Source organism: Ursus arctos, unplaced genomic scaffold (assembly GCF_023065955.2).
Source record: "Ursus arctos isolate Adak ecotype North America unplaced genomic scaffold, UrsArc2.0 scaffold_10, whole genome shotgun sequence".
NCBI classification, from domain to species: domain Eukaryota; kingdom Metazoa; phylum Chordata; class Mammalia; order Carnivora; family Ursidae; genus Ursus; species Ursus arctos.
In genome coordinates, this window is record NW_026622764.1 from 845,409 (window position 1) to 863,667 (window position 18,259).

At 59.1% G+C, this 18,259-nt stretch overlaps 1 protein-coding gene across 2 annotated transcripts; it reads right to left on the minus strand.

The window, feature by feature from the left end:
- Positions 1 to 1,384: 1,384 nt before the first annotated feature.
- On the minus strand, positions 1,385 to 14,268 carry F10 (coagulation factor X). Of its 2 annotated transcripts, none has more exons than XM_026488787.4 (8): positions 14,111 to 14,268; positions 12,224 to 12,384; positions 8,784 to 8,808; positions 7,770 to 7,883; positions 6,053 to 6,184; positions 5,023 to 5,276; positions 2,811 to 2,928; positions 1,385 to 1,992 (listed from the first exon to the last, which is right to left on the minus strand). In XM_026488787.4, exons 1-8 carry the CDS (start codon positions 14,178 to 14,180, stop codon positions 1,403 to 1,405), a joined length of 1,464 nt encoding a protein of 487 aa, XP_026344572.1. In that variant the 5' UTR covers positions 14,181 to 14,268; the 3' UTR covers positions 1,385 to 1,402. The 2 variants fall into 2 exon arrangements, with proteins under 2 accessions (XP_026344572.1, XP_057163037.1); XM_057307054.1 differs by having other exon boundaries at positions 5,023 to 5,348; positions 14,111 to 14,244.
- Positions 14,269 to 18,259: the final 3,991 nt, after the last annotated feature.

Here is an 18,259-nt window from a genome sequence, read left to right on the forward strand (position 1 = left end):
GCTGGGTGCTGTGTTCACGAGGTGGCTCCGGGAGCTCCGTCCCCAGGCAGACAGTGACTTGGAGGGAGGTGAGTGGCACTGGGCATGGGGGGTGAGCAGATGAGCCCCATCCTGTCCCACCATCTCCTCCAGAACCTCACTGAACTGAGTCTACTTCTGGATGAGGGAATAAGCCAACCCGGGGAGGCGACAGGCCTCCCCTTTTTCTCTCTCCCACCTCGGTCTCCCCCTCGGATGCACACGTGAGCCCGGTCACCAATCAGTGGCCAACAGTGAGAGATGGGAGTGGTAGCAGCGAAGACATTTTTCACCTGTGGGTCTTCCGCCAGTCCTCTGGGCCCCAAACCACCTTTGGTGTCAGAACCCGTGCAGGGTGCACCGCCGCACAAAGAGCAAGGGGACAGCAGTCCGCGGCGGGCAAGCCTCTCTCCAGGAGGGCCTCTGATCCACGCGGCCCTCGGCTTTCTCTGCTTTCCTCAGACTGGCTCTGGGAAACTGCATAGCCGTTCACATTGATTTTCCGAACCTTGCGATATCTATTGTTTACAAAACACTCTGCCCAGCTTGTGACATTCGGGGGTCTTCGTCCTGGAACTTTGAAACTTTGCTTAGCGAAGTTGCGCAAAGCACACACTGCGGGGCGTTCAGAAAACGCCCTGGCGAGTCTGGTCTGAGGTGACCCGTCGTGTTTTCTAAAGCACTTTGCTTCTCGTGACCGCTTAGCTGGGGGCCCGGAGCGCCGCGCGCGGTGACGCGAAGGGCTTGCCGCGTCGAGGAGACGAGGTCCCTCCCACAGCCCCGTCAGCACACCATGTGGGGTCGCTGAGGGGCCGCGTCCACCCTGATGTAACGCTGGCGGCTGGGGGCAGCCGGCACCTGGGAGCACAGCTGAGTCCAGCGTGAGGCCAGGAGAAGCAGCCGCTAAGTCCACACAGAAGCGTCCCTGCCAGTGAGAGGCTCTTGGAGAGCCTTCCCGTGAGGACGCATTTCCACCCTGTCTCGGGGCTGGGACCCCCGCCCCACCCCAGGGTGAGGCCGCCCGATCCCTGCTCCCAGAACCTAGTTATTCCAAGTGTCCTGAGCCACACGGCAGCCTACGGCAATCAAAACCGGAAAAGCCCACTGTGCACAGGAACGGCCCATGATGGTTTTGGTCATCCCGGGGTCCAGACTCCTATCCTGCAAAGGATAGCATTTCCCTGAGAAGCCCCCCCGACCTGGCGGGGGAGAGGCGGGACCTAGTGTTCCAAAGGAAAATTCTCGTCAGCAGAGTGAGAGAAAACCAGCCCAAGGAATCAACACAGATCTCATGACCGCAGGCAGGAGACGTGCTCCAGGCCGCGGCCGTGTGAACACAAATGAGACACGAGCGGCGACCAGCGGGTCTTGAGGGAGAATGCCTTTAATGGGGGTGAGGCGCAGGGTCCCCTGCCGACGCCGGGGCTGTGGACCGGCCTTTCATGGATTTGTCAATCCACTTGAGGAAGTTGGTGACCTTGGTGTAGACCCCATACTTCCCTTTCCGCGCACATCCTTCTCCCCAGCTGACGATGCCGGTGACGAAGTAGGTATCCTTGAACCGGGTGACGTGGGGGCCCCCGCTGTCGCCCTGGCAGGCGTCCTCGGGCTTGGAGTCGTAGCCGGCGCAGAACATGTTCGGGGTGATGCTGAAACTGCTGGACAGCTTGCAGGTGTTCCTGTCCACGTACGGCACCTCCATCATCTTGAGGGTTCTGGACGGCCGGCCCTTCTCGTGGGTCTTCCCGAAGCCGCTGACGATGCCCGTCTTCTGTGTCATGAGCGTGGACTCGGCCCAGTCCTTCTGGGGCAGGCAGGCGGGGGCCACGTTCATGCGGAAGGTGATGGGCGTCTTCAGCTTGACGACGGCGATGTCGAAGTCATAGGTCTCCCTGACGAACCTGTTGTGCCTGACGACCAGCTCCACCTCGTGGGCGACCTCATTGCCCTCCTCCTTGTCCGTGTCCCGTTCACCTGCAGAGTGGCGAGGACACGGTGGGGCTCGGCCCAGAGTGGGCCGGCACGCACGCGCACGCGGCTGTTCAGAGCAGCTATTCGTGGTGTTTATATAAAAAAGTGAAATACGGTCACTAGAAAATCTGAAAAACGAAGGAAAGCATAAAGCAAATAAAAATGACCTCCAATGTCGCTCGCTCTCTAGGGGTGACCCCCAGTCACACTTTATAGCTATGGCCAGCGCCTCAGGCAGATGTTTCCTGAGACTGTCACGCAGCACGGGTACCAGCTCTGGACCCGCCGTCCTCAGAGGGCGGCCGCCAGCTCGAAAGGCGGCCGGTCGGAACTGGGATGCGTGGAGCGTCAATTCTCAGGCAATGAAAACACAAACTCAAAATGTCTCATTAATACTTTTAAAGTTGATTACACATTGAGATAATAATACTTCAGATATATTGGATGAAGGTCTATTACTAAAATTAATTTCACCTGTTAACTCTAAAAACGTATCATAGAGAACTAGCGATCACACGTGTGGTTGCATTCGTGGCTTGCGCTGGGAGAGAAGGACAGACGTTACAAGATGTGACGGGCCACGCTCCGTGCTCAGACTGTTGAGGAGGAGCTCTGGAAGCCTTCCTGGAGGAAGGGACACTGAGGGGAGGCTCGTGGCCCTGGACCCGGACTGGAGCGCATCAGGGAGGACCCCCTGCTCCGTGACATCCCGACCTGCGCCCTCCAGGTTCCGTTGTGTCAGCTAGTGTTTCCAGCTAGCGCCCGAAGATAAGCAAGTGACAGAGTTCCCTGCAGGGCAGGGGGGTCGTGGCGCCACTTACCTACCCTCACCGTGAATTTCTTGGCTTGTTGGACACAGTGAGCCGCTGTGAGGATGTAGTACTCACTCAGGATGGTCCCTCCGCAAAACCCCTCGTTTTCCTCGTTGATGAGCAGAGCCTGCAAGGGGCACACCCGCGTCCGCCAGGTTGGGTCTGCCTTCGCGGAGAGGAGAGGGAGAGCCTCCCTCCCACCTCCCCGCCTGGGTCAGGGCCTCCCGCTGCCGCCCTCCCCGTTGGGAACGGGCGCGTCTCCAGCCTGGAACCCGCGGACTCCCGCGTGTCCCACGGGCGTTCAGCCGCAAGGCCTCTCTCCCTGTGGGGCTTGCGGTCGGGCCCTGGCTGCTTCCCAGGTGCCCCCCAGCCACTGCCCGGACACCGCGGGCTCGGGCAGCTCTTGTGCGCGCAGCAGCGCACTCGCGGACCCCACAGACGTTCGCTGAGGCCCCACGGAGTGGCCGGTGCTGGCGCCCAGGGAGGTTGCTGCGGGGCTTCACCGGCTTTCTGCTCCCGGGCTGCAGGCTCCCAGGACAGGGAGCCCTCGCACACCCTCCAGCTCTCTGCAGTGTCAGCCGTAGAAGCACGATTTTCACTGTGAAAACCTTTGCTGTGAGAGCAAGACCAGGCAGGCGCCAGTCCTTGGGGAGAAGCTTCCAGCGCCTGGGCAGGTCTTCCCCTTTAGGGCCTCAGATGCCCCATTCAAGGGCAGTGTCCTTGGAATCCACGTGGCTCCCCCCGGGGGTGACTTTCTCCCTGGTGGGATTTGGGAGGGAGGGAGGGAGCACTGGTGGTCGGCAGGCACCACCACTTTCCCACAAAGAGCGGGGCTTGCAAATCTGGAGACGGAGCGCTTTCTGCTTTTCCTGGAGACTTCCATGTCCAGTGAGCAGGGGTTCCTGGCGGGGGGTGTATGCTGGTCAAGGAACAGCCTCAAGTTCTGAAAGAGCCCTTGAAGACCACCGCGACCAGCAGGAAACGGCAATGCTGCTGCCTTTCTCTGCCTGATTGATTAACTCCTAAGCCAGCCTGGGTGACCAGCGAGGGAGAGTCAGTCTTCCCAAAGCTGGACCCCAACTCCTCGCCCTAACATGGAGGGAGGCCACTGGGCTGGGCTGGGGAGCAGGAGCCAGGAGTCCCCTGGACAGGACCCCGATGCCCAGGCGCATCTTCCCCATCCTCGTCGCCTGCAGACCACCGTCTGAAGCCACCGCCATGCCGCCCAGGGTGGGGAGGAGAATTCCTCCCGCGCATCCCATGGGGGCTGCATGTGCTCCCTCTGGGGCCGCCTCGGTGGCACGTGTCACACACCAGCTCCAGTTTGGGTGGCTCGGGTGGGCTCGCGGCTCTTCCTGGTTCTGGACGTGCACACGTCCCAGGACAGATCTGCGGATCTCACATCCTGCACTCGAGGCCCAGGGCCACGTCGGACCCACAACCATCCTCGTGAAGTGTGCTGCGGGCAAGGTGACCACACGCTGAAGCGCTCCTCCCTGACCTGGTCATTTAGGCAAATGCACGCCTGTCGCGGAGCCCCAAGTTGGGGCAGGCTGAGCTCATTTCTAAAGGTTGTTGGAGTTTTTCTTGTAGGAGAAGATTTTGGCTTTGGGTACTAAACCCTAAAGCCCAAGTTAGGATGGCCAGATAAGACAGAGGACACCCAGTTAAACTTGAATCAGATCAACAGTAAACAGTTTTTAGCATAAATGTGTCCCGCGCAGTCTTCGGGACGCACTCACATTAGAAATTGTCCGTTGTTTATCTGAAGCTCCAAGCATAAGTCCTGTGTCGTTCTTTGCTAAATTGGGCAACCTTAGTCCAAATCAACAAGCGAAGAGGGATTTTTTGCCTTGGCAAACACACGGATACGCTCTTCTCCAAATTACTACCTGCCTTGTCAGGATTTACATGTTTGGTCAAAAATCTTTTTACCAAATTAGAGAATAAGCAAGGGGAGTGACTCTTTCTGCCGGTGGTTGGAGAGCAAGCCGAGGGCTCGGCCACACCGGGCAGCGCTCCCCCTGACGACCTGAGCCTGCGGCCTGAGCTGGAGAGGTCGCGGACTACCTTCTCTTTCTTCTGTCCTTCACGGGCACACAGATGGGGTTGGACAGAGGGCGGGGAGCGACAGGGCCCACTTCTCATCTCAGGCACCGTCCGCCCCGGAGCCAGCGGGATGTGTCCACTGCCCACGCCCCCAGGCCTACTCCACGGTCACCTGCCAGGGGCACTCGCCGTCCTTGCAGTCCTGCCCGCCCACGATCCGGACCAGGCTGCTGGCATCCTCCTCGGGGCTGGGCTCTGTCTCGTTGAAGGGCAGCAGGAGCAGGGGGCTCTCGGTGGGGGGCAGGTCCCCAGGGTCGTACTGCTCCGGCAGGTCGGCTTCGGCTTCCGAGGGACCCTCGCCGCTGTGGGTGCTCTCCGCTGACCTCTTCCTGCGCCCCATCGTGGTTTTCCCGCAGGGGAAAGGCTCTGAAAGGACACGGGCCGGCTTCAGTAGAGTGAGACCCTCCCTGTCCCACACGCACAGTCTCCCGACCTGACCTGGGGGAGGAGGATGGGAGCAACAGAGGGGACCGCTGAGAGCCGGGGTTACACGATAGAGGCCGTTGTCACAGGCAGGGGGCACGCGCCCTGATCCTGGAGCGCCCGAGGCTCTGCAGCCCGACCAGAGCTGTGGGCCAGGCAGGGGACCAGGCTCTGAGGAGCACATGGGGCCACCGTGAGAAGCAGCTGAAGTTAAGAGAGAGAGGAGTGGCCCCTCAGAGCTCTGGCCCAGGTGGGCCCTGCAGGGGTGAGGACTCCCTGCTTATGTCCCCTCACTAGGCCATGCCGTCTGTGAGCCTACCCGGCCGAGTCAGGGCCCGGCTTTCATCACAGAGAAGGGAGCTGAAGCCCATCGCTTGGGGCTTGCACGACCTACTCATTCTTGGGGGTCCTTGGTTCCCCTTCCAGCTCCTGTCCCCGCCCCCCAGCATCCACAGCCCCGATAGGCAGGCTGCCCTGCACCTGTTCCGACTCCTGGCCTTCCAGGGCAACCGGACGTGCCCAGGTCACAAGCGTGTCATGGCTGTTCAGAGTTGGCTACGAGCCAGGCACTGCCCCATCCCCACAGGCACCGGGGAGTTAGGCAATCCTGCTGGCCCCATTCCTCAGACGGTTCCCAGAAACAGTGGGTCTATTATCCAACCCTGTGGCCCACCCGGGATGCAGGCGGGCCTGCGCACTCTGGCCCACGTGCCTCCTACCTGTGGAGATGCAGGACTTGCCGTTGTCCCCGAGGACGTACCCGCTGGCACAGGAGCACACCACGGAGCTCTGCTCCTCCCTGCAGAACTGCTCACAGTCCCCGTTATCCACACTGCAGAGTTTCCGCGTGGCTGCACGAGACGCATGGGGGCCCTCAGGACAGCCCAGGGAAGCTGAGGCTCCCTTGGCCGGGAGGAAGGACAGCAGCACCAGGGGCCCATCAACCCGCCCGCCAGCCCCACAGTGGACCCGCCAGCTGGAGCCGACGGCCAGAGCCACACAGCTGACGCACCTTCGCCGTGCCCACGCAAACAGCACAGGCACCAAGAGCAGGCTAGGGGGCCGGGGGACCACTCCCCTGTGTACACGCTTCTCCCGCCCCACTGCTCCCCAGACCCTGTGGGGACGGCATGGCGTCTGCAGGGCCCTGGGCGCCAGACTTCCAGAAGGTCCTGCAGAAACCCCAGCACGCCCCGGGAGGGCCCTGGAGGCCGGCGGGTCTCAGGTTCAGCCCTAAGAAGGGCACACGCTCCTCCCCACAGCCGCGAGCTGGGTGTGCACAGGCCGCCTGCACGAGGACGGGCTCTGGGGCTAGGTGCTCAGGCAGTGTGGCCACGGGCCGGTCCACCGAGGCTGGAGGATCCTCTGCAGCATAGAGGGGCCGGGGCACATCTCGGAGACTGGGGTCCGGGCTCCAGCGCAGCAGTGGGAGGGACGGGCATGGGTGCGCGCTGGACTAAGGCCACCTGGCACGTCCCGGGACGCTCGTGACACCAAGAGGCCGTGGAGCTTCCGGGGGCTTCGAGGTTGGGCAGAGCGTGTCCCCTGGGGCACGGCGCTCTGACTAAGCCAGCGCTGCCGCTGTGGCGGGCACGCACTCCACACCCAGCCCCCAGGTCCCATCACTGACACCGCCACGGCAATTTACGTCACATTCCGCCATTTGGGCTTTGATGACGAAATAATTGCAGTGAGAAGATCAACGTTAGCGCGACTTTAGAAAACACGCACGGGAGCTCGGGGCGGAACCACGCGGTGAGCAGCACAGGCAGCTCCGGCCTCCGGGCGGCAGGATGCGGAACGGACGGTCCCAGCGGGGACCAGCCCAGAGGAATCCAAGCTCAGAGCACGTTCTGCGGATTAACAGGACGTAACCCCAGAGAAATGCGAGTCTTCCCCTTGGGGGGACTGGCTAATACGCATCTAATTTTTATTAAGTTAATCACCATATCAGGAAAACTCTCAGTGACTTTTCCATGTAGAATTCATTAAATGTATCACATTTTTGTAAGTGGACCATCCCGGCCTTTTGGAGTTGACGTTCGCACTCATGGAGGTGAGTGGAAGGTGGAGATTCAGAGCCGCTTCTGGGACCACAGGGATCGGTAGCTGGTGAGGGGGAGGCCACCCTGGGAGAGGAACGGCCCAATCTCGTCTCTGAGTTATGGGCCCTGCGCGCCACGAATGTGCCACAGCCTCTCAGAGGAAGAGGCGAGGCTGCGTGTTTCTCGCCGTACCGTAAAACCCAGCAGAGCGTGGGACGCGCTGGGCTCTAACTTGGCTGCTGTAGCTGCTCCTACAGAGGCACAGTGTGCGAGAGCGCAGACTCGAAACCGGAAGGGACCCAGGATGGTCTCCCTAGAGGTCTGGCTCCTTCCCTTGCTCCTGAACCGCCAGGTAAGCCCGCACTGAAGGGACACTGGGAAGAGAACTCACACAATTCGCAGTTTTTGCCTTCATATCCTTCCAGGCAGGTGCACGTGTACTCCCCAAGGCCGTCTCTGCACTGGCCCTCGTTCTGGCAAGGACCGCTCTCACACTGGTCGCCATCTGCAGAGACAGAGTTCGGGAGCCCAAGCTTGCAGGCAGCTCCCATGACCGTGGAAATGGCTTCGCCGTGTTGATCTTGGCACGCGCTATTCAGATAACCTGAATAAACCCGAAATTCTTCCCGTCTCCCTGTAAACATTTCTCCCATCTGGACTTCATTTTACCCCCACCTTTTGTGGCTCTCTGTACGTGATGCTCTTATCTAACTGGGCCATTGATAAGCTTTTCTATTTCTGCTGAGATGTTGGACAGTGTGTTTTCAAGAGAGTGAGGAGCTCTGGGCTGGTGACCGTGTGGGAGGTCAGAGGGTGGGGGATTGCCCGACACTTGTTTCTAGGCTCGGCACTGACAAGACCCGTGTTCGGGGGCCTCTTCCCACATGGTCTGGAGGTAAAATCAGAACACAAAGATCACTGTCCGGGACTAACATGGGACTTCACATTTCTTGGTGTATTTGGACAACCTGATTTAGAGACATGTCCAATTGCCATTTTGAGAAATTTGAAAGGTGTTATCAGAATGAAACATGAGTCATGATTTATACCATTTCACAAGCTGTAAACATTCAGTTTTCTTAGAAGAACTAATCTTTCAGAATCTATTCTTTGTTTCTACCTAATACCTTGCATTAAGAAAATTAGCGTCGAGTTGGGTACTTCTCAAGTGAAAGTGAACTAATCAAATCTACATTTAAGTAAGTAACAAAGCAAGAATTAGCATAAAGTTACAAAAAATGATTTCACAGTAACTAAGAAAACGCTCAGAGAGGAAAAGTCTTAGGTGGGTAAGAAGTAAGCAGGAGCGGAAAGGAAATTCAGGAAGAATTTTCAAAACTCAAAAGCGATCTTATTTCAGTGTCTGAATGAACCCCACTCAATATTAAAATAGAAAACATCTCACCTTTGTATTTATTCCAGAATTCAGTCTAAAAGGGGAAAGAAGATTTGAAAATACATTAGGGAAAACAGACATTTCACACAGCCACCACGCCCAGCCTGGACAGGGTGCTTCCCCAAGGGGAGCCTCTCCTGGCACCCTGCGCTCTAGCGACACTCAGTCTAAGAGGAAGATTTCCAGATCTGCCGCGTCTGTACTGGTGGGACTCTGGTCATCCTAGACGCACCAGCTCTGTTCAATGTTGAAACTCTATCTTCAAATTAATCTCGGAGGGATTATACTGGATTATACTGGAAATGGTTTGCTCTGTTCGCTACACCCAAGCGGATCAATGAATGGTTTTGAGTTAAGATATCTGGGTCAAAATTCAATAAGGGATCAGACGCTTGGTGAATAATCATGTTAAATTGAAACAATGGTTATTGGTAATTAGGTTAAAATAGGGCACCAAAAACCTGTATTACACTAAAAATGTTGATAGTCTTAAAAATCATTTCTGCTGTGTTCCGTAGTTTGAACAGCATACCCACCCCCCACTTCACGTGCAACTGCAGAGTGTGGTCTTAATGGAAATAGGGTGCGGACAGACGTGATTAAGGTTGGAGAGGAGACCACACGGGCTCAGGGCTGACCCCGAGTGCTCTCAGGAGAGATGCAAAGGGCACGGGAGCTGCACGTGGAGACAGAGCAGAGGTCTCAGGGATGCGTCCACCAGGCAAGGAGGGCCCAGGACCGCTGGCAGCGCCCGACGCTCAGAGAGGGGCGCGGCACTTGCTCTCCCGCAGACCTCCATAAACGAACATTTCCACTTTCACCGTTTGTGGGCCCTGCAGCTGGGCGCCCAGGGAGGCTACGCTTTCACAGGGATCAAGGTCGGAATGACTCAACAGAAGCTCGGGGCACGCGGCTGTTGCTGCCCCCAGCGCACATCGCATGTCTGCTTCATTAGTGGGTAACGGAAAAGAAACATTTCAAACTAAAGACAAGAGTAAAAGTTTCCCTGGGGCTCCTGGGCGGCTCAGTCGGTCAAGCCTCTGACTCTTGATCTCAGCTCAGAGCTTGATCTCAGCGTACTGAGTTCAAGCCCCACGTTGAGCTCCATGCTTGGAGCCTACTTAAGAAAATATATACACGATTCAGAGTAAACGTCTTCCTAAGGTCCCATACCTCTGAAGTCTGCAACCTTGCACATACTAACAGCGTAAGATAAAGTTGGAATTTTCTGGAATGTTCTTCATGATGATTTGTAATTCTTGAGGTAGCGAGAAGCATATATAAACCGTATTAAACCTTCCTTCCCCGGAGCCCTCTCTTCTTCAGGAAGGTTGTGTATCCTGGGCAGCGGTCCTCACCTGGGCTTGAATAAGACTCGATTCCTTTGTATTTTTAAAGAAATTCTGAGAGGTTTGTTCATTTCGTGTTGATACCTGCTCACACCTTGATTTGGGCTTACGGCCTCCAGGCCCGTGAGAGTGAATGCCGGTGGTTCTAAGGCACCCAGTCCAGTCTGTGGGGTTTTGCTACAGAACCCTCAGGAAACTCAGACACTGTCTCTTTAAAATTTCATTGAGAAGACAATCACACAGCAAAAACGACTATTTTGGTGTACGATTCTGTGAAATCCAACACATGCCCGGATTCATGCCACCACCACCACCACGGTCAAGACACAGAGCGGCTCCAGCCCCCCAACATTCACGGCCCGTAGCAGCCGCGTGCCCAGAACCACAAATCTGCTCCTTGTCCTGGCTGAGACTTCTGAGAGCCTCGCACAACCCGGGGAGACGAGCTCCTTCATTCGGCACGACGCCTCCGAAACTCATCCCAGCCACCGTGCGCACCAGTGAGCGGCTTGTCGCATCACTGGGTTGAACGCGGCCACCCAACCAAGGGCGCCGGCATCACTGCTAGTTTGGGGCGATTGTGACTAGAGTTGCTGTTCACACCCAGGTTTCCGTGTGAGCAAGTTTTCACTTCCCTAGGGTACACGCTCAGGAGTGGGGTTGTGGGGTCAGAGGGCAACAGCGTTGTGAGATGTGGTCCAGCAGCGTCCGGGCCGCTGCACCTGCCCAGCGAGGGTTCTGTCAGTGGTTTCCAGCCTGCAGGTGGGGTCCGCGCTCCTGTAAAGGCCCAGGAGCTCGCCTGTCTGCCGCGCGCACTTGCCCACATGCGTCCGCCCTTATGACGTGTCTGTTCACGTCTTCTGTTCCGTGCGGTCGGGCGGTCGGTCATTGACATCCTTCTGCTCAGTTGTGCGAGTTCCTTATAGACTCTGCATACAGATCCTTTGTTGGGTGTGTGGTTGGCAAGCGTTTTCTTAGCTAATAGCTTAGATCTTTATTCTTTAAGACTTTTCACAGAGCAAGTCTTAAATTTTTTTTTTTAACGTTTTACTTACTTATTTGAGAGAGAGAGAGCATGGGGAGGCGGGGAGAGGCAGGAGGCAGAGGGAGAGGGACAAGGAGACTCCCAGGACCCTGAGATCATGACCTGTGCCGAAGGCAGACGCTTAACGCTGGAGCCACCGAGGCGCCCCACAAGTCCTAAATCTTGAGTAAGTCTAATTTACCCATTTCCTCTTTAATGGGTTATGCTTTTGTGTTATGTCTAAGAACTTTTGTCTAACTCCATGTCATGACAATTTTCTCCCTGAAGTTTTATGTTTTACCCTTAGATTTATGATCATTTTGAGTCACTCTTTGTACAGTTGTGAGGTTTAGGTCAAAGTTGACCTTTTGTGTATGGAGATGGCAGTTGTCCCAATGCCGTCCCTGGAAATTCTTCCTTCGTTGAGTCGTTGATGAACCTTTGTCAAATGTCAATTGGCCATATTTTTGTGGGTCAATTTATGGACTTTCCAGTCTGTCCCATTGATCTCTGTATCTGTCCCTTTCCCGAAACGCACACCGATGCGTCTGTGGCTACATAGCTTTGCAGGGAGTCTCTCAGTCACGTAGTCCGCTTCCTCTTCTTCCTCAGAATTATTTCTGCTACTCCGATTTCCAAGTGCAGAATCAGCTCGTCTCTGTCTGATGGGATGTTTGTTGGCGATGCCTTAACTCTGCCCGTGCAGCTCCTCAGGTGCTCGCGTCGAATTCGGCGGCGGCTGTGCGTGTGGGCACAGACCGCCAGGCTCCGTGTCCCTGTGTGTGGCCAGCCCAGGGAGGCGCCCCTGAGACCGGGAGTCATTTTTTAAATGAACACCTTACGTTTTAGAGTTGGTTTAACAAAACCTCCAGACGGCCTCATGACCCTCCTACCCGGGACCACACCCTGCCCTCAGTCCCCCCACGGCCCCCGCAGGACAGGTGGCGGAGAAGGACTCCCCTCTCCCCACCCCTCACACACGGGGGGCCTGGGGCTGCTCTCTGTCCCTGGCAGGTGCCCGGCCTGCCTCCACCCAGGGGAGCCCTGCTACACGGCACCCGCGCACCAGCCCTTACCGTCTTGGCGGTGTCCTCAAAGACTTCACGGGCCTCCTCGAAGGAGCACGTCTCCTCCATACACTCTCTTTCCAGGTTCCCTTTCTTCATCTCTTCCAAAAATGAGTTTGCCCTGCGGACGCGCCCCAGGACGCTGCTGGCGCGCTCTGGGCTGAGAAACACTGGCGGACAGGCGGGGACATGTTGCCCAGAGGGCCTCAGCGGCTGGCCTGCTCTCACCCCACAGGATCTGCTCACCCCCGAACTGCAAAAGGCCCCCCTTGCTTGCGCCCACCTCCCTCGTGACACCACGAGTGACCAGGCCCCAGACGCCCTTCTGTGCGGAAGTCAACACGCCCCATCCCGCTGCCCCTCAGCCCCTCCGCATGTCCCACAGAGCGTCACGTGGCCACCCAAGCCCTCCCTCACCTCTCCCTGCTCTGGGGGCCTGGGGCTGCTGCCTCCTGGCCCCGCACCTGTGCTGGTCCCACCATCCAGGGCTCCGCTCCCGTTCAGGGGGGAGCAGCGGTGCCCTTGTGAGCACACTTTTAGCAAGTCCCAGGACACACACACAAAACAGCACTTTCAAAAAACAGTACTTATTGCAACATTTTCTACTTGATTTCTGTTCCATTTCACTTAAAAACCCACTGAATTGGTCTGTGACTCTCAAATGAGCCGTGACCTGCCCGCTGAAATGTCTTGGATCCAAAGGCTCGGGGCCCTTCCTCGCTCGGGCTGCGTGTGAGGCTGTGTCTCTCACGCTCTCCCTGCTCCACGGAGGCCCCGAGGCCCCAGGGCACCCTTTCTCACCCTGCGCTCCCCTCTCCGCCTTCCTTCCCGCCCTCACGGAGGCGGCCCTCCAGACGCTCTTCCTGGTCGACCTGCGTCCTCCCCTCTCCGCAGGGCAGGTGGCATGCCTTTGCTCGGAACGCCAACTCCCCACGTGCAGGCTAGACCCCGGACCGGGAGCCAGGCAGCCGAGCTGCAGACACACCTCGCTCACCTACTACTTACGCTGGCAAACGGGGGGCCGCTACCTGCGCCTCAGAGTCACGTTCGTGTCGAGGTTCGTACACCCTAGGTGCTTAATACGCGTTAGCTTCAAGCCCACCTCAGATCGCTTTCCCTTCCAAGGCGACACCAAGCTCAAACTAGCTTGTAGGCCCCCCCATCACCCCAAAGGTCTGCCCCGCTACCAAGCACATGCGTCCCCCCCCCTCCCGCTCCATCTTCTCTCCCCTTCTCACTTCTCACCGCCTCCTTGTCCCCCACACACCGGTCCCCGCTGCCTGCCCTTCAGGCTCTGGCTCTCCCCTCCATCCAGGGCACGAACGGCCCCCGGCCCCCGCCTGCCCCCGGGCTGCTGCTCCCCTGCCCTCTCCTCTGCTTTGCTCTGCTTCCCCCCTTTCTGGGCCTCTTCTTTCGGGACAGCCCAGGGTCCTGGAAGGTGCAGAAGCCCCTCTCTGTCCAGCCTTGAACCAGGCACCAGCTTCCCCGGCCAAGCCAGCCTGAGGGTAGAGGCACCGGCTTCTCTCTCATTCTCTTTCCTCCATGGAACCTCCACTCAGCCTGGGACCCCCTGGCCCTCTCAGCTCGCTTCCCCCCCAGCTTGCTCTGGCTGTGGAGGGGACACATCTCTCTGTCTCTCTTGGTCTCTCCCTCTTTCTCTGTCCACGAGCTTCTGTGTGTGACCGCCGGTCTGCCGTCTGACTCCCCACCCACAGGAGGGAGGCACGCCTGGCCCTGGGCTCCCCTTGGCTGAGGCCACCAGGCCCAGCCACGTCACACCACAGGGTGTGCACCACTCTCCCCACCGTGGGGATTTGGGGGCATCACTCTGACCCCCACCATCCCTCCTCCTCCCCGGGGCCATCTCTGTAGTGTGCAGGGTGAGGGGGCGCTTACCACTGCCCCCCGGCAGCAGGAGGCCGGCCAGGGAGGTGCCGAGCAGGACGAGGCACAGTGGGCCCGCCATGGTGTGGCCAAGGACAGCGCGTCCGTCCCGCTGTGACAGGTCTCTGGGGCAAGGTTCAGTCACCCTGGCTCCAGGCAGCTGGTCGTCTTTCTCTTATCACTGCCTCCTGATTGGAGCATGGGCTGCGAGGGGGCCGGGGGCAGGTGACCACACGGGGCCATGGCTGCCTGCCGCTGCGACCCTGCGGAGGTCCTGGAGAGCCTCGTCCTCGTCAGTGACCGCGTCCGGAGGGGCACATGGAGCGGTTAGGAGACAATGAAAGCGTCATTTCATAGTTTCCAGATGTTCTGTCAGCTCACTTTTCGTCCTTATGACTGTAATGAGAGCCAAGGGTCATTTCCCGACCGTCCTCCGGGAGCAGAGTGTCAGCCCACGGCCGTCTGACACACACGTGCGGCTCTAACCAGGACTGCGGGCCGCAGCTGTACTGCTTGTGGCCTCTGTCTCGAGGTGGTATCTGGCCATGCCACTGAGTGCCACCATCGCAGGGGTCCTGGGACCTGTGTTTCGCCCGTGCGTCAGGCTGGTACCCCCCCGCCAAAGTCCAGGGGCTCCAAGAGACAGGCGTTTCCTTCTGGGCTACTTCTGGGAGGACTGCGCCTGCCCAGCGTGGCCTGTGCCAGCCTGACAAGTCAGCCCGAGGGCAGGACGGGCTGTGCCCAGGCCGTCCCTCTCAGTGCCGGGGCTAAGCCGTGCAGGAACCCTGTAGGCGCATGTGCATGCCGGGGGCCCAGTGCCCCTGGCGGGGGCTTTGCCTCATGCACCCTACAGGGGCCTTGCGCACCCTACAGGGGCCTCACGCTGTGTCTGTCTCTCACACCAAGGCCAGTCTGGCCACCGGGAGAGGAGGTGAGGACCGGCCACCCCACGGCCAGTCCACAGCCCCTTGGGGGGCAGGGAAGTATGGGGGGCACCTGGCCAGCTCTCTGCCCACCACAAATGGGGGGGTTCACCTGCTTGGCTTTCACCGAGGGGAGGTCCCACAACCAGGGGCTGCGTCCCCTCAGGACAGACGACAGCACCAGGAATAGCTCAGGTCTGTGCCCACGGAAAGCAGCTCCCCCTGTGGCAGTCAGACCAGGGAGGGAGGCGTGCGGGCTGTGCAGTGGGCGCAGGGCCCCTCGATGGGGGGGGCAGAGACAGGGACAGAGAAGGACAGAGACAGACAGAGACAGGGACAGAGACAGAGACAGAGCAATACAGGGACAGAGAAGGACAGAGATAGGCAGAGACAGAGACAGGGACAGAGACAGAGAGGGACAGAGACAGAGAGGGACAGAGAGGGACAGAGACAGAGACAGGTTCAGAGACAGAGAGAGACAGGGACAGAGACAGAGAGGGACAGGGACAGAGACAGGGACAGAGACAGAGAGACAGGGACAGGGACAGAGACAGAGAGACAGGGACAGAGGCAGGGACAGGGACAGAGAGAGACAGGGACAGAGACAGAGAGACAGGGACAGAGACAGAGAGGGACAGAGACAGAGAGGGACAGAGACAGGGACAGAGACAGGGACAGAGACAGAGACAGGGACAGAGACAGAGACAGAGAGAGACAGGGACAGAGACAGAGAGGGACAGGGACAGAGACAGGGACAGAGACAGAGAGACAGGGACAGGGACAGAGACAGAGAGACAGGGACAGAGGCAGGGACAGGGACAGAGAGAGACAGGGACAGAGACAGAGAGACAGGGACAGGGACAGAGACAGGGAGACAGGGATAGAGACAGGGACAGAGACAGGGACAGAGACAGAGACAGGGACAGAGACAGAGACAGAGAGACAGGGACAGGGACAGAGACAGAGAGACAGGGACAGAGGCAGGGACAGGGACAGAGAGAGACAGGGACAGGGACAGAGAGAGACAGGGACAGAGACAGAGAGACAGAGACAGGGACAGAGACAGGGAGACAGGGATAGAGACAGGGACAGAGACAGGGACAGAGACAGAGACAGGGACAGAGACAGAGACAGAGAGGGACAGGGACAGAGACAGAGACAGAGAGGGACAGGGACAGAGACAGGGACAGAGACAGAGCAAGACAGGGACAGATAGAGACAGAGACAGACACAGAGAGAGACAGAGACAGGGACATAGAGGGACAGAGAGACACTGTACCATGAGCCACAGCACCCACCACACCTGACGCATTCTGCAGGGGGCGAGTGACCACCGACGCTCCCGGTCGCCAGGACATCAGCCTCACCATGTCGAGCTTGCTGCTCTGTGTCGAGCGCCTCCAGACGTCTGGCACACAGCAGGTGCTCAGTAAAGCCTGACAGACTGAAGGCGCCAGGGCCAGGGTGGTCTTCTGCAGGGTGGGAGCTGTCACGTGCAGAGCTGGCCCCAGCGGAGGGCCTGCGGGGGGTGACACAGTCCGTCTCTGTGTGCGGTGTTGTCTCTGGCGCGATCAGCGTGCTGGGGAGACCGGATCCGGGGTGAGCCCCTCCCTGTCCCAGGCCCCGGGGGTGGGAGAGGACATGAGAGCCATGAGCGGAAAGAGGAGGTGGTCCGTAGCCACCTGCGTACGGGCACGTCAGGTGTGCTGGCCTCTAGCAATTGTCCTGGCGTCGCCGGGCACCCGTGCTGGGGCAGCTCCGGGAAGCAGAGGCCTGCGTCTCCCACTGATGGCTGGGAAACTGAGGTAGAGCCAGCAACTCCAGGACGCCTTTTAGCCCCGTGTGCGTCTGGGTGGGCTCCCGCAGTAGCCCTTCCGCCCATCCTCCCCTTTTCTTTCCAGGAAGAGGGGTGAGCCAGCCCTGATTCTTGACGCGGGAACTCCCTCAGTGTCCGCAGCCTGAGCCGCGGAGCGGAGGACGCCAGAGGCTTGCAGACTGGCTTCCCCGGCCGTGACACGAAGCAGCCCTCCCAGGACCCTCCTATGCGCTCAAGACCCATCCTGGTGACCAGCGTCAAGGCTCCGTTTTGTAGACAAGGAGCCATGGCTCCGAGCGGGAAAGCAGCTTGGCCAAGGGCAGGAGGCAGAGCTGGTCTGGGACACCGTCGTGCACGCCCCCCAAATGCTGAGCCCCGGGCCAGCGGCAGGCTGGGTGGGCGGGTGGGTGGGCGGCCAGCCTCTTGAGTCAAGGCCCGGACGGCGGACACGTCTGCCTCTGGGGGCAGAGGATGGTCTCTGTCCGAACGGCTCTGTGCTGGGGTTCTGAGCGGCCGAGGATGCCGAGTGAGGAATGGGCATGTCCCAATAACCCTCGACGAGACCAGGTGACGGACACGGTGGCGGAGAGTGTGGCCCCTGGTCCGCCCCGCACTGAACACGGCTTGACTGTTCAGCCCAGCAGGTCCCAGCGCCCAAACGCACCGGTGTGGAGCACTGTTGGCGCTCCAGGCACTGTCGGGGGGAGTGGGTCCCAAGAGGGGGTGAGGCGCCCACGGGATGTGCTCTTATCCACCTGGCTGGGTTCGGGGGCCCCATTTTCGCGTCAGCTCCCCCCGCGGACGGCTTGTTCCTCACTCCTCCGCGGCCTGTGGAATTGGGCTGAGCAGGTTCCACGCGCGCCTGAAGAGCCTGATAAAAATGTCACCGGGTCCTTCCCCCCATCTTGCTCACGGGGCAGGACCGAGGAACCTGGTGCTCCCGGGCCTGTCTTGGCGGACTGTCATCGACCACGGCCTTGGCAGGAAGAGAACACCCAGTTCTGTACGGTTTGGGGAACCCATCAAGGTGCTCCCGGTTTCGAGCACCGGCCTCCGCAGAGGAAGGCTCATCGCAGGGGCACTGTGCACCTGAGTGCCAGGTTGGCCCCGGGACAAGTGCCAGGGCCTCAGCGGGGTGAGCGTGGGCACGCCACGGACGGCGGGCAGTCCCTGATGTGCGCAGGGCATGTGCCGTTACCATTTTATGGTAAAAGTGACATATACAGGAAGATCTGGAAGGATAGCCACCAAAGTGGATGGATGGTGCTTCCAGGGTACGTGAGATGAAGCCGACATGCTCGTAGGAGAGAGAGAGGCACGGAGCATAACAGGCGGCCGTCGGCAGCAGCCCACACCGACAGGTGCACGGTGAGGGCCGTCGGAGGAGCGCGAGCGCCCTCGGGAAGCAGCCCCTCCCTTCCC

Bases quoted from the DNA above. Each gene is read 5' to 3' on its own strand.
- F10 (XM_057307054.1), bottom strand. From the start codon at position 14,180: ATGGCGGGCCCACTGTGCCTCGTCCTGCTCGGCACCTCCCTGGCCGGC. The intron at 7,884-8,783 runs GTGAGATGTTTT...CTGTCTCTGCAG, and splicing joins ATTCTGGAATAAATACAAAG to ATGGCGACCAGTGTGAGAGC. The intron at 2,929-5,022 runs GTGACCGTGGAG...TGCCCCTTGCAG, and splicing joins ACGGCGAGTGCCCCTGGCAG to GCTCTGCTCATCAACGAGGA.